This window comes from Protopterus annectens, chromosome 2.part0, assembly GCF_019279795.1.
Source record: "Protopterus annectens isolate FY-2018-M chromosome 2.part0, PAN1.0, whole genome shotgun sequence".
Classification (NCBI taxonomy): Eukaryota; Metazoa; Chordata; order Ceratodontiformes; family Protopteridae; genus Protopterus; species Protopterus annectens.
In genome coordinates, this window is record NC_056728.1 from 549,819,465 (window position 1) to 549,831,854 (window position 12,390).

At 38.1% G+C, this 12,390-nt stretch overlaps 1 protein-coding gene across 1 annotated transcript in view; it reads right to left on the bottom strand.

Annotated features, from left to right (window-relative positions):
- Positions 1-12,390, bottom strand: part of LOC122793144 (metalloprotease TIKI1-like) — an 845,736-nt gene that overhangs the window by 319,087 nt on the left and 514,259 nt on the right. The window contains exon 3 of the mRNA XM_044060930.1: positions 8,035-8,181. Coding sequence (XP_043916865.1) covers positions 8,035-8,181 — 147 coding nt within the window. The remainder of the gene's footprint in view (positions 1-8,034; positions 8,182-12,390) is intronic.

The window sequence follows — 12,390 nt, forward strand, 5'->3', positions numbered from 1 at the left end:
GGATTTTGTATTACATATCTGGCTAGGGCATTTGTTGACTTCATATTTTTAATGTCAGCACTGTGCTCTCTAATTCTGTCCATAAATTGTTTGCTGGTCTTGCCAACATAAAAGGCAGAAGAATGCTGACACTTAGCCATATAAATTAAATTTCTGCTGTTACAATTGAAATGACCATGGAAGTAAAACTTTCTTCCATTAATGAATACGGTACCACCTGTCTCACAGATATATGCGCATGCATTGCATCTGCCACATTTAAAATTACCAGGCATTCTACTGCTTTGTTGTGAGTCGATATGAGCCCCCATTTCCAAAAATTCTTTGAAACATCTGTCTCTTCTATATACTAGTCTGGGGGATCCCCCTATCTTATCTACAAGCATCAGCTACTAATATCCTCCAGTTTTACAGGATGATGCGAACTACCCACTCAACATCTTGATTATACGTGGTGATAAACAACAAATCATTCCCCATTTTGCTTTTTATATCTATCTGGTTGTTGCGCTGCATGCTAAAACCATTGCCGTTATCATAGTCCACATTCCCACTCAAAATGGCCCTACAGACACCCTCAGTTCTTTTGTGTCTGACCTCCTCTGACAAAATTTTACAAAGAGTCTTGGGGTAACCCCTTTTGATAAATAAGCTTGTCATATACTCAAGTTCCAATAAAGAATCTTGGTCAGCTGATGTAATTCTGGCAGCCCTTACATATTGTCCTTTGACAATGGATTTCTTCTGATGGTAGAGATAGCATTCTGAATTTTAACATGCATTTTATGTGTCTAACAAATAGGTGGGGTTGGTGCAATACTATGCAATTTTAACTGATGTTTAAGGGAATTTTAACCTACCAATTAGTTTTAATTGTTTAATTGATTTACAGGGAGGGGTATAAAAAGGTTGAGTTAGTAATGTTCATTGTTTTGAGGAAGTCCAACAGCAATTGGATGAAAGCGCTTAACTTGTGGATTGTGAATTGTGAATAAAGAAGTGTGCAACAGTTTTGGTGTCCTGGGTGCCTTCATATTTGTGATTGCAGTTTTGTCTATTTGGTAGTCCTTTTAGATACTCTGGTACATAAAGTAAGGAATGTTTCCTCATTCATCAGCCTATATGTATGTAGACACAGGGAATAATGCCCTCTCACAACAACTGGAGCTGATTCCTTTGCTTAGTGGAATGCTTACAGTACGACCTTTTTTAAATGCAGATTTATAGCACTTGAACTTTCCCTGGCCTGACCTTGGATGGGAGTAGTAAAGCAGTTGAACAGGAGTGTAGGAATAGAAGTAGAAATCCCTTGTCTGCTACATGACATGTCCCTCATAACATGTGGGATGCAGCACTGTGGCACACAATATGTTTTTGACAAAGTTTCCATCATGATTATTCAATATTCAACTTAAGTACAATATGTACGTTTCCTCATACTAATAGTTACTTGAATTTGCAGACTTTTCATCTACATATTTAACAGCAGAAAAAAATAAAGCAGTTTCCGCTAATCTCAGCATCAGTCTGGAGACATTCAGTATGCCATCTCTTTTGGTAAGATTTATAACATCTTAAAATCTAACTGACAGAGTTGTAGCTATAACCTTTACAGAGGAATGAGTTTACTAAATTTGAGGGTCATGTACATACATAATGAAATTAAGTTTGGAAATTTCCCATTTCACTTTATTAATAGATATGGAGGACAAAACTGGCCCAAGAATTAATATCCAAGAAATGTTTAATGTAATCCTGGATAGGGTTAAAAAAAGCCAGTATAGCTGATCGAAAATCAGCTTATAACAAGTATTGGATTTTCCTATGCAAGCTCATAATACAGTGGGGAACAGTGAATTTGACCTTTCACCCCTGGAAAAAATATATTTTACTTTTTTGTGTTTTTCTATTGTTTGGTAATTCACTAGTTGTGTTCAATCACTTGCCATTCAATATTTTTATTTTGATATATAGTCATCCATCCATATATATGGTTGTCATCCAGAAGAGTGGAAAGTCATATGACCAAATGCTTTTTATTGATGAAAAAAGTGAATGCTTATGTGAACAAATGTTCTTCTCAATGGCAGTTTTGCAGGCAGCTTTTTGTATGAGATTGCTGAGCAGCTGAGCAAGGGAATTTGCTCTTACCCCACTGTTTATATATATGTAATTAACAGGGTGTGTGTGTGTGTGTGTGTGTGTGTGTCTGTGTGTGTGTGTGTGTGTGTGTGTGTGCGTGCTTGTTTTTATGCAAGTTCCAGAACGTTAATATTATAAATGTGCATTTTTTGTTAGGGTAGTGGATTTCAAAACTGATCTGAACTGAAATATACTGGCTTTTCACAGTAGTTGCCCGTCAAGGATGATACAGTTTTCTAGTGCATCTCTTGCACTGCTTCAAGATATTTAGCTATAAAGTTTTTCAGTCCTGTCACTCCTCCTGACAATACAACAGGTAACAATCGCTAAGTCAGAGACCCTGAACATATAGCATGGCATAGTCATGTAGTGAGATATTTATTTACTTCTTTCTTTACTATTTTAGTTTGTTCACTGGGTCACTGTGTATATACAGACATAATGGAATCATCATAGTAAATGTAAATGCATCACTGTGATGAGGTGCGCTCTGCATACATTGCACTAAAGGTTTTTACAGCACATTTTTCTGTTAAGGCCCTTCTAACTCTTCTAGCCCAATCAGGCTTTCTCTTTTATGGTGACCTTGCAATGCCTGCTGGTCAGGTGGTGCATTTGTTTTTAGGCAGCTATACTCAGATATAAAGCCCCTCATATACTGTGTCCTACATCTCTAAAAAACATGCTTCCTCCTTATCATCCATATGGCTTGGCATTATAGACAAAAAGGTCCTACTTCCATTCCATTGGTCTCCACTGAAATACTTCTCAGTCGATAAGCCATACCAGAGTTCATGAACACTCATGGGGTTTATTTTGTGACTACTGAATGATGCAAGTTTTGTTTTTATGGCAGCTTTTTTTTAATTCTGCACCTCCTTTTTCAAGAGCTTTAATACGTAACATTTCAAAAAATCATTCGATATTATTTGGATATGTATAATGATTATTTTGCTATATTAACTTTATTTATGAACTATATGTTTTAATAAAAACAATGCTGTGGTAGATCGGTTAGCTTACTTATCTGGCTTATTTTTCACAAGTGATGACAACAAAAAAGTGTATTTTTTTTATTTCTCTAACTCTTTCGGGTTTCTAATACTATGATGGAAATAGACCGAATTCCTGAGTCAAAGTGCAATTAAAGTTCATGTAATTAGTATTGTTTCAATCTTTGATGTCAGCCAAAAGTGCTCTTCGCAGCACCTGAATGTGCCCAGTAATGACTCCTTCTGCAATTTGTATGGGGTTACATGGATTGGTAACTAAATACAATTGTAGATTCTTTTTTATAAGACCCGTTGCTCCTACTACTATTGGAACTGTCTGGGTATCTTTCTTCCAGATTGCTCTCGTTTCTGTCTATAGATCCTAATATTTTATGACTTTGTGTCTCTCTGTATGCAGGACACTGTAGTCACTGGGTGTAGCGATTTCAATGATCAATGCTACTTTTGTCTTCTTTTTTTGGACTACTATATCCGGTTTTCTAACATCTATCTTTTGAACTGTTGGTAATGGGTGATTCCATGTGATATAAACGTCATAATTTTCTATGATGCTTTGTGGCTCATGTTTCCAGTATTTTTCAGCCACTTCAATACCATAATGTTTGCACAATCACCAGTGCAACAGTCTGGTCTCATTATTATGCCTTTCAGTACACAGTCCTTCTGCCATTAGTATGTCACAAACAGCAACAAGACGTGCGACTGTTTCCAATTCAGTTTTACAAAACCTACATTTGTCTGTTTCTCCCACATGTTCAATGGACTTTGTAAACCAGTGTGTACGTAGCCCACTATCTTGGTTTCAATTTGCCTCTCCTTAACCATTCCTGCGTTCATTCTTGATCAACATGAGGTTCTTCCAGAAATTTTCTATACTTGCATATATATTTATGCTTTTTCCACATTTCTTGCCTTCTCATCTAGCCTTTCACTTTATATTCTTTCTTTTGTTTTTTGGCACAATCAGTTACTGCCTAATTTTTATCTACTTCTGGTTTGATTTCCATTCCTGCTTGACGCCGATATGCTTCTGTTAAATTAAGCAGATAAGTCAACTTAGATTTATTCTCCTCATGTTTCAAAACTTTCACTACATTTGGATCTTGTGAGGTCAGCAGATATGTGTGGAGTCCCACAACTGCAGATCTATACATGTAATCAATTTCAAGGAGGCCCATCCCTCCTCTGGAATGGGGAATATATAATCTTGGTATACACCGATTTTTATAAATCATTTGGTGAGCATGAAGCATCCTTCTTGTTTTCCTATCTAATCTATCCAACACATTTTGGGTCCAGTCTATCACTCCAAAACTGTAAGTTAGGATAGGAAGAGCAAATTGGTTTATAGCTTGGATTTTGTTCCTAGATGTCAACGCTGTTTTCAGAATTAATTTAAGTCTTCTAAAGTATTCCTTACCAAGTTTTATTCGATTTTTGTTCATGTTTTATTGTTGATCCTTCATCAATTCTCAAAATATTTATACACTCCCTCTTGCTCACGTTCTTTTATATCACATTCGTATCCCAAACTGATGTATTCCTGGTATTGCAGTTTTCCTGCTTTAAAGGTTGCTTTTGCACACTTATCAAGACCAAATGACATTCTTTTATCATCTGAAAAAGTTTTGACAACCTGCAGCTGTGCTTTCAGTTCCTCATCTGATGAGCTATACATTTTTAAATCATTGACAGAGAGAAGATGAGAAGTCTTTACACTTTGTTCTTTTCTAGGAGCAAACTGTAGCCATGGCCTAAGCTGTTAAGAAAACAGCTTAATGGGTTAGTGGCAAAGCAGAATAGCAACGGTGACAGAGAGTCACCCTGGAATATCCCCCTTTGAATTTTTATCCCTGGGATAATAATCTGTCCTTTATCATGGCTTAATTGCAAAGTGGTCTGACACAGTTTCGTGGTCACTGTAATGTAGACGATTAGTGTAGGGTGTATCTTGTACATTTTTAAGCATTCTTTTATCCATGAATGTGGGATACTATCAAATGCTTTTTTATAGTTCACCCATGCCATACTTAAATTCTTCCCCTTTTTACAGTTCTCCAGTATGACTTTAACTAATTATCCTTTGTTCCCTATGACTTTCTTTTATTGCCCTTTTGTTCTACTGCCATAAATGAGTTTTCTTCTAAATGACTATAAACTCTATCAGCATCAAGTCCCATGTATAGTTTATATGTTGTTGGAAGGCAAGTTATTGGTCTATCATTTTTAGGGTAGCTTGCAGGTTCACTCTTAAGTAGGAGCATTGTTTTGCCTGTTGTTAGCCAGGTTGGTGTCTGTTCGGGGTGTGCATATAAATAGTTCTTACTCATGGCTAAATCTTCGTGCAAAGATGTTAATACTTTTAACCAAAAGTTAGGTACTGCATCTGGGCCTGGGGTTTTCCAGTTAAGGGCTTTTCTTAACTTTGTTTCAATCTCTCTGGCTGTTACTTCATCCCATTTCATATCCTGCACCTTTAAACTTCTTATTCTTTTACTTCTTCTATCCATTTAGCATCTTTGTTATGTTTCACAGGATCTTCATAGATATTTCTCCAAAATGTATCTAAGTCTACATATTAACTAAAATGATGACTATAAAGGGCCAGATTCACAAATGTACCATGACATGTACACAGCTGTTACTTTTTTTTTGTATACAGTAAGCACCTTTACACGGCGATGCACTGTTCCTTAACACAAAGACAAGCAGCACTGCAAAAGACTGGCCCCCCAGTCAAGCTGAATGCTAGTGAGGCATTTTGGGGGGCATATGCTAATTAGCCATGTGCTCCCTCCTCTGAACCACCCCCAGGAAGCCATATACACAGCTGAGCAATTCAAGAACGTGCTCAGCCATGTAGATCAGCACGGCCATTCCCACCAAGTCATGGTAGCAAACATGATGAAAAGGTGGTTTTCAACAGTGAACATGAATGTGATGGGGGAATCACTCTGCACCATGGCTTAGTGTACAAGTGACATAATGGCATCAGTATCAAAAAAGGGATTGGGGAAGGGGGAAATCACTGGACGCCAGGGAGAAAATTTAAAAGTGCTGCATTGGCACCACTGTTACATAGGGACTGTGGGTGGGGTGGAAGGATGCACAATCTGCAGCTCTGTACTGGCACCAATGTTATTAGGGGATGAGGGGGTAGACTAGATATCAGGGAATAGTGCCATAAGGCACAGAACAGCATGACAGGCATGGGGGGGACACAGAACACACTTCTAAATGCCGTAATGGCAAATATCGCAGTACAGGGATCAGGGTTGGGAGGAAACAGTAGACTACCAGGGAATACACTGCCATGATGGCATCAACATTACTACAGGGATCGGCGGGGTGGTGGAACACCAGGGACGAGTCTCTAAAGTGCTGTAATGGCACCAATGTTACTATGGGGATGGAGGTTAGAGGATACATCAGACACCAGGGAATACACCTTAAAGTGCCCTAAAGCACTTACGACATGATAGGGATTGTGGATAAACCATCGGACACCAAGGCTTACACTCTTAAGTGCTGTAATGGTACAAGAGGCAGTATGGGGGTGGGGGGAACCACTAGACCACCAGGGCTGACTCTTTAAAGTGCCATAATGGTGCCGACATTGTAACAGAATCAGAGGGTTGGGGGATACATTAGACTACTAGGTACTAAGTCATATGTGGTATAATGGCACTATAGTATTACGGGAGTAACTACAGGAGGGTAGGGACAGGTACAGGGACTGCAGAGTGTGTGTGTGTGTGTGTGTGTGTGTGTGTGTATGTGTGCGCGTGTGTGTGCATGCGTGTGTGTGCGTGTGTGTGTGGTGTGTGTGTGTGTGTGTGTGGTGTGTGTGTGCGTGTGTGTGTGTGTGTGTGTGTGTGTGTGTGTGTGTGTGTGTGTGTGTGTGTGTGTGTGTGTGTGTGTGTGTGTGTGTGTGTGTGTGTGTGGTGTGTGTGTGTGTGGTGTGTGGTGTGTGGTGTGTGTGTGTGTGTGTGTGATGTGTGGTGTATGTGTGTGTGTGTGTGTGTGTGCGATTGTGTATGTTTGTGCGACAGAGTGACTGGATGAGGAATTCTACTACCTACATCAGCAGCAGGATACTACTGTGACATGCAGATCAGCCATGATCTGCACATCATGCTAGTTCCTGTGATTCAGAAAACATACAAATTAGCTGATAATGAGGTCTGCAAATGGATATGCCACACTGGAAGGGCCTTTCTAGTATGAGCCTTACGGTTCATACTATGGCCATTAACAAATTCCTGAGACAGTCTTTACAAACTAAGTGTTATTGACTCACCATGTTTTTAACTCCAGAAACTGAGGTTAATGTCTATGTACTACATCAGACTGAAATAAAACTGTACACATAGTCAGAAATGTACTGTGCTCATGCCCACTGCTTCTTAATGGCACTCTTTCCAAATTACAATGCAATCAACTTCATTTTTTGTACAACTTGTGACAAAAGTTCCACGGTACCAAAACTGGGAACCTCTCTTGTACTATTAAAACTAAGCTGTCACTGGTAAGTCTAAGTTCCTTCTTACCTGATCTATCTCTTTCCAACACTGCTTCAGTTCTGCTGCAGAAGTCCCTTTGGATTTAGGTCGAGCACATAAAAAATATACCAGCATTTGTATAAAATTCACATTTCAATTTTTACCATTTAGTATTCCTTTAGGTTGTGTTTAAACAGTAAAGTCAACAAGGTGAATTTTCATTATAGGATTCTTCTGCTCACAATACATGGGAATAGAGAGGATTGGCAAGTAACAACAGTATAAATGGTGGACTGGATTATTTCTCCTGTAAGTTTACAGTGACAAAACAATTTAATACAATCAGAAGGGAAAATATAAGATTAAACTTTTCTTACCTGTGAAGTATCATGATTAAAGATGATGGAATTTAGGTCCCCACAATTGTAATGTTTGATCAGGTCTTCTGTTGTATAAGGGACCTGGAGGCTTCCTGCACGAAGACTTTCCTGCTGCAGTAGAGTCTGATTCAGAGCAAAAATCACCTGGGATAGAGAAGAACAAAATAGTTTTATTAATACAGCGTGACTAAAACAGCTCTAGTTTTCATGGCTCAGCCAGTAGGATTCCATTGGCAGCATCCAGAGTGTCATTCTGGATAAAAAGTAGAATACATTTAATTAAATATTTGATAAAAGCAATTTATTTATATTAAAAGCTCCTTTAACTTCTGATGTAGAAATTCAGGCCTGATGTATTTTATTAATTAGTCAACGAGTCAACAACAAAACCAAAATACATGTCCCAGTTTGTTTATCTGCTACATAGATGCCAGCTTGAATTTTAAAAGCAGATGGGTCAGTCAGTGTGAACTTGTATGAAGGTTAGCCTTCTATCTGCTCTGTCTACAACATTGTCTCAAATAACTAAATGTATTAAAAATGTCAGCATACTGTTTTCTCTGAGAAGAGTTGTGTGCTCCCTGGGATACAGAAGACAAAATTAAACAATGTGACAGGTCCAGAACAGAGGAATCCAGCCATGATTATTATTTTTAATGCTAAAATGAAGGTCAGTTTTTGTGCTAATATTATACCATTAAAAAGTTAACAGAATGATAGGGCTCTTACAATGTTTTCTATAAATATTAGTAAATCTACCTGTAGAAGGTTTGGCATACTTTGCATTATTTTGTGGCTGTGCCACAAAATTACAAATTCTGTGGGGTAGAAAACTGGAGTCATACTCAAGAATGCCTCTTTAAATCATAGCATATCTCAGAAATCTAGCATATATTCCAACAGCAACTTCCATGCAGTTGAAAATAAGTGAAGTACAAAAAGGCTGAAAATGTATATTGTCACTATTACAAACCTCTACAGTCATGCGTTTTGTCCTTCACTGGGGCCTGTGCTCCCCAAACTGTCACTACTCAAGGATTACGCATCTTTGAAGATTAACTGTTTACAGACAAACCCACAAACTGCAAAAATCTCAGTGGCTGTATATTCTCAGTGAGAGAGAGAGAAATCGAGACAGATATATATATATATATATATATATATATAGAGAGAGAGAGAGAGAGAGAGGTAACAGGGATATAAGGACCTCACTGATACACGAGCTTAATGTTTTTTTAGATATGACTTTGAAACTTTACTTTTCAGAATAATTTGCTTTAAGCATTTTCAGTTTCAACCTTTGCATCTCAGTATTCTGATATTTAATGGAGTTTGCTGCATTCTTGTGTAGCTATCACCCCCTCACACATGTACATCTACATATATATATTTACACTTGTACAATTTACATATATGTATGTTTATATGTACGTATTATTGAGAAGAAAAGAAAAGCTCTTCTTTTAACACTGTAGAAAGCACCTGCTACCGTTTAAGCCACACATGGAGAGTTACATTGCTTCAGTCATAGCCGCAGATGCAATAATGGCATTGATAATGACAATGTACTGAAAGCTAATCAGGATCTGCCTATCACACCCCCTAACACACTGTGGCCAACATGACTACTCTCTTCACCTTCCCCAACTGCACCGCTGCTTGTCAAACAGCAACTTGTTCAATAGAGTGTTCATCTGGGGAAGTAGGTGGGAACTGGTTAATTTTGACTGGTTTATTTATCAAATGCAGGAACTTTATTAGAGTAAGTGGGAATGGGTGTATGAGTGTTTGTGGGCTAGGGTTATAGTTAGGCCTAGGTAAGGGGACAAAGTTGTGTGAGTGTGTGTGTGTGTGTGTGTGTCTTGTGTAATGGTACTGTTAGAGGAATGGGAGGGTTGTAAGTTAATGTTTAAGATTTGGGTTAGGGGCAGGGCAGGGTTAGGGTTAGCAAACATAAGTAAGATGAGCCTGGACTACAAATAAGTTAAATGAAGATGACATTTTTGGGCCAAAAGAAGTGTTACAATTCTGAGAAGGTGATGATGAAAATATTCTAGAAAATGAAAACAGGTCTGAAGAAACAGTTAATCATCTTGCTGAGAGGGTAAGTAAAATGAAAAGCGGAAGACTGGAATATAGGGTAAAAATAAGGAAGTAGTGATGGTTTTATAAATTAACATAACATTAAGAACAAAATAAGAAGGAATGCTGTATTATGGTGCAGGAAAAGTCAACATGCTATATTTTTACAAGACATTTCATTTATTAAGGAATTTTATAGAAGGCACTTTGAAGTCTTAAGGGAGGAGAGATAATATGGACTTTGGTAAAGAAGATGGGTCAGCTGGGCTTTGTCCACTGTCAAGCTGGTGCAGGGAGTATATTCTGTGGACAGTGAGCTGGTGGATATGTTGTAAATAATGATATCCCAGCATATCATAACACCATAAGATGATAATATCAGCCTGTTTGTGGATTACTAGAGTCTGAGACAGAGGGTACGAAATAATAAAAAAATCAGTCTGGCAGTTAGTGTGGAGAACTAAGGCTTTGAGTTGTTAGTGAGTGGCTGCCTGTGGTACAGGGTTCGATTTCCCCAGCCTCCAATCAGTTACTGTGTGACCTTGAGCAAGTCATTTAACCAGACATTAACTGAATAGAACGGACTCTGATGAAGCTATTTTTATAGCGAAAGTGCTTTGCCGTTTGGTTGGTGTATTTTAATAAAGAACAGTTACTTCACTTTGTGGTCCAGATTTTTTTATTTCCCGTTTCTATTCAGTTATAGTTTGTTGTCCATTTGGACACATTTTATTGCATATTTAACCAGACATTGCCTTAGGGCAGTTACGAAATTGGGCTAGGCTCCTGAATAGCCTCATAGTGCGCATGTATAGTAATGAACTATGAACCAGTGCAAACAGAAAATGGCAATAGGTTCTAAAGAAAGATTATAGGTAGTGCACTTTGGAGCAGAAAGCCATCAATGGAGCAGAGTATCATGGAAAGGTAGTGAAAAAAGTTAAGCTGGAAGTAATCTGAAATGAAAATAAGGTGACCACTCAGCCAGTGTGGCTGAACAGTAAGCAGGCCACGTGTGGTAGTGGGGCAAATGGCAAGCAGTAGGACAGCATAGACAGGAAGATGGCATCACTTTTATAACAGTCAGTAATGAGACCTTCCTTGCAGAATTGCATGAAGCTTTGAAGTGGCTTCATGTGTTGTTCATGTGTTGTGCTTCTTCAGACTATAAATGGCCTGAAAAAGTACAGCTGATAGAGTCCGTATAACAAGTGTCATAAGCAAGGAATAACTGACCTTAAGCTACATGAAGTACAGCACATTTAACAATGTACCACTACCAGAGATTTCCCCACAGTACCATAGACAAGAAAGGATACCGAATATGACAAAAAGGGCATGCTGTGTTTGATGAGGATAGATTTGGGAGTGAGAGATGATTACATGCCTTTCTACTGTCCCTGATTTTGCAGAACATCCCTGAGTTTGACTCATGTTGCTGCCCTGCCCCTCTTAAAATTGTTGATTTTCTGAAAATTACAATTTTAACTTGTAGCTTTACTTTTCTGTATTTAATTCCCCTATACATCTTTTGTCTTGAGATTTATTGTCTCATTAAATGTCAGAGCAGTTTCTCTGATTGTTAACTTATCTGCTAAATGAACGCCAACTCTAATGTAATATGCCAACTTTGATTTTTATAGCACATTGTGACCCTGTTATACATTTGTAGTCCCTTTTTCTAAGTCTTTCTCACACACACACACACACACACACACACACACACACACACACACACACACACACACACACACACACACCACACACAGTGTCAGTCTCTGTAGTCCAAGCTGCATTTTTCCACACTAGCATTTTTCAACATTTCTTATTTAGCCAATTGGAAATAAATGATGTACTTCCCTTTGTAGGCACAAACAGACATTTAAGCACTGTATTTAACATCAGTAACTGAATAACTCCTGATGAAGGACTCCTGCTGCCTTGAAAGTTCAAGTTATTGCAAAACCTTTGTTGGTCCCATAAAAAGTATCACATCATGTCTGTGCTCCAGTGTCTTTGTGTTTTAAGGATTACAGTGACTCAGTAGTACTAAACATCACATATTTTTATTCTACAGAAAATACTTGCTGATATAAAAATGTTATTCTACTAAGTTTTTTAGTGAATTACAGTGATATTTACAAACACCCCTGATTTTCTGCTTTGGCACACCTATTATTTTTGGTTTTGTCCGGACTTCTTGAACAAAGCAGTTGAGAGCAATGGTGAATAGTTCACAGAAACATGGAAGATTCCTAGCAAAGCATTCAA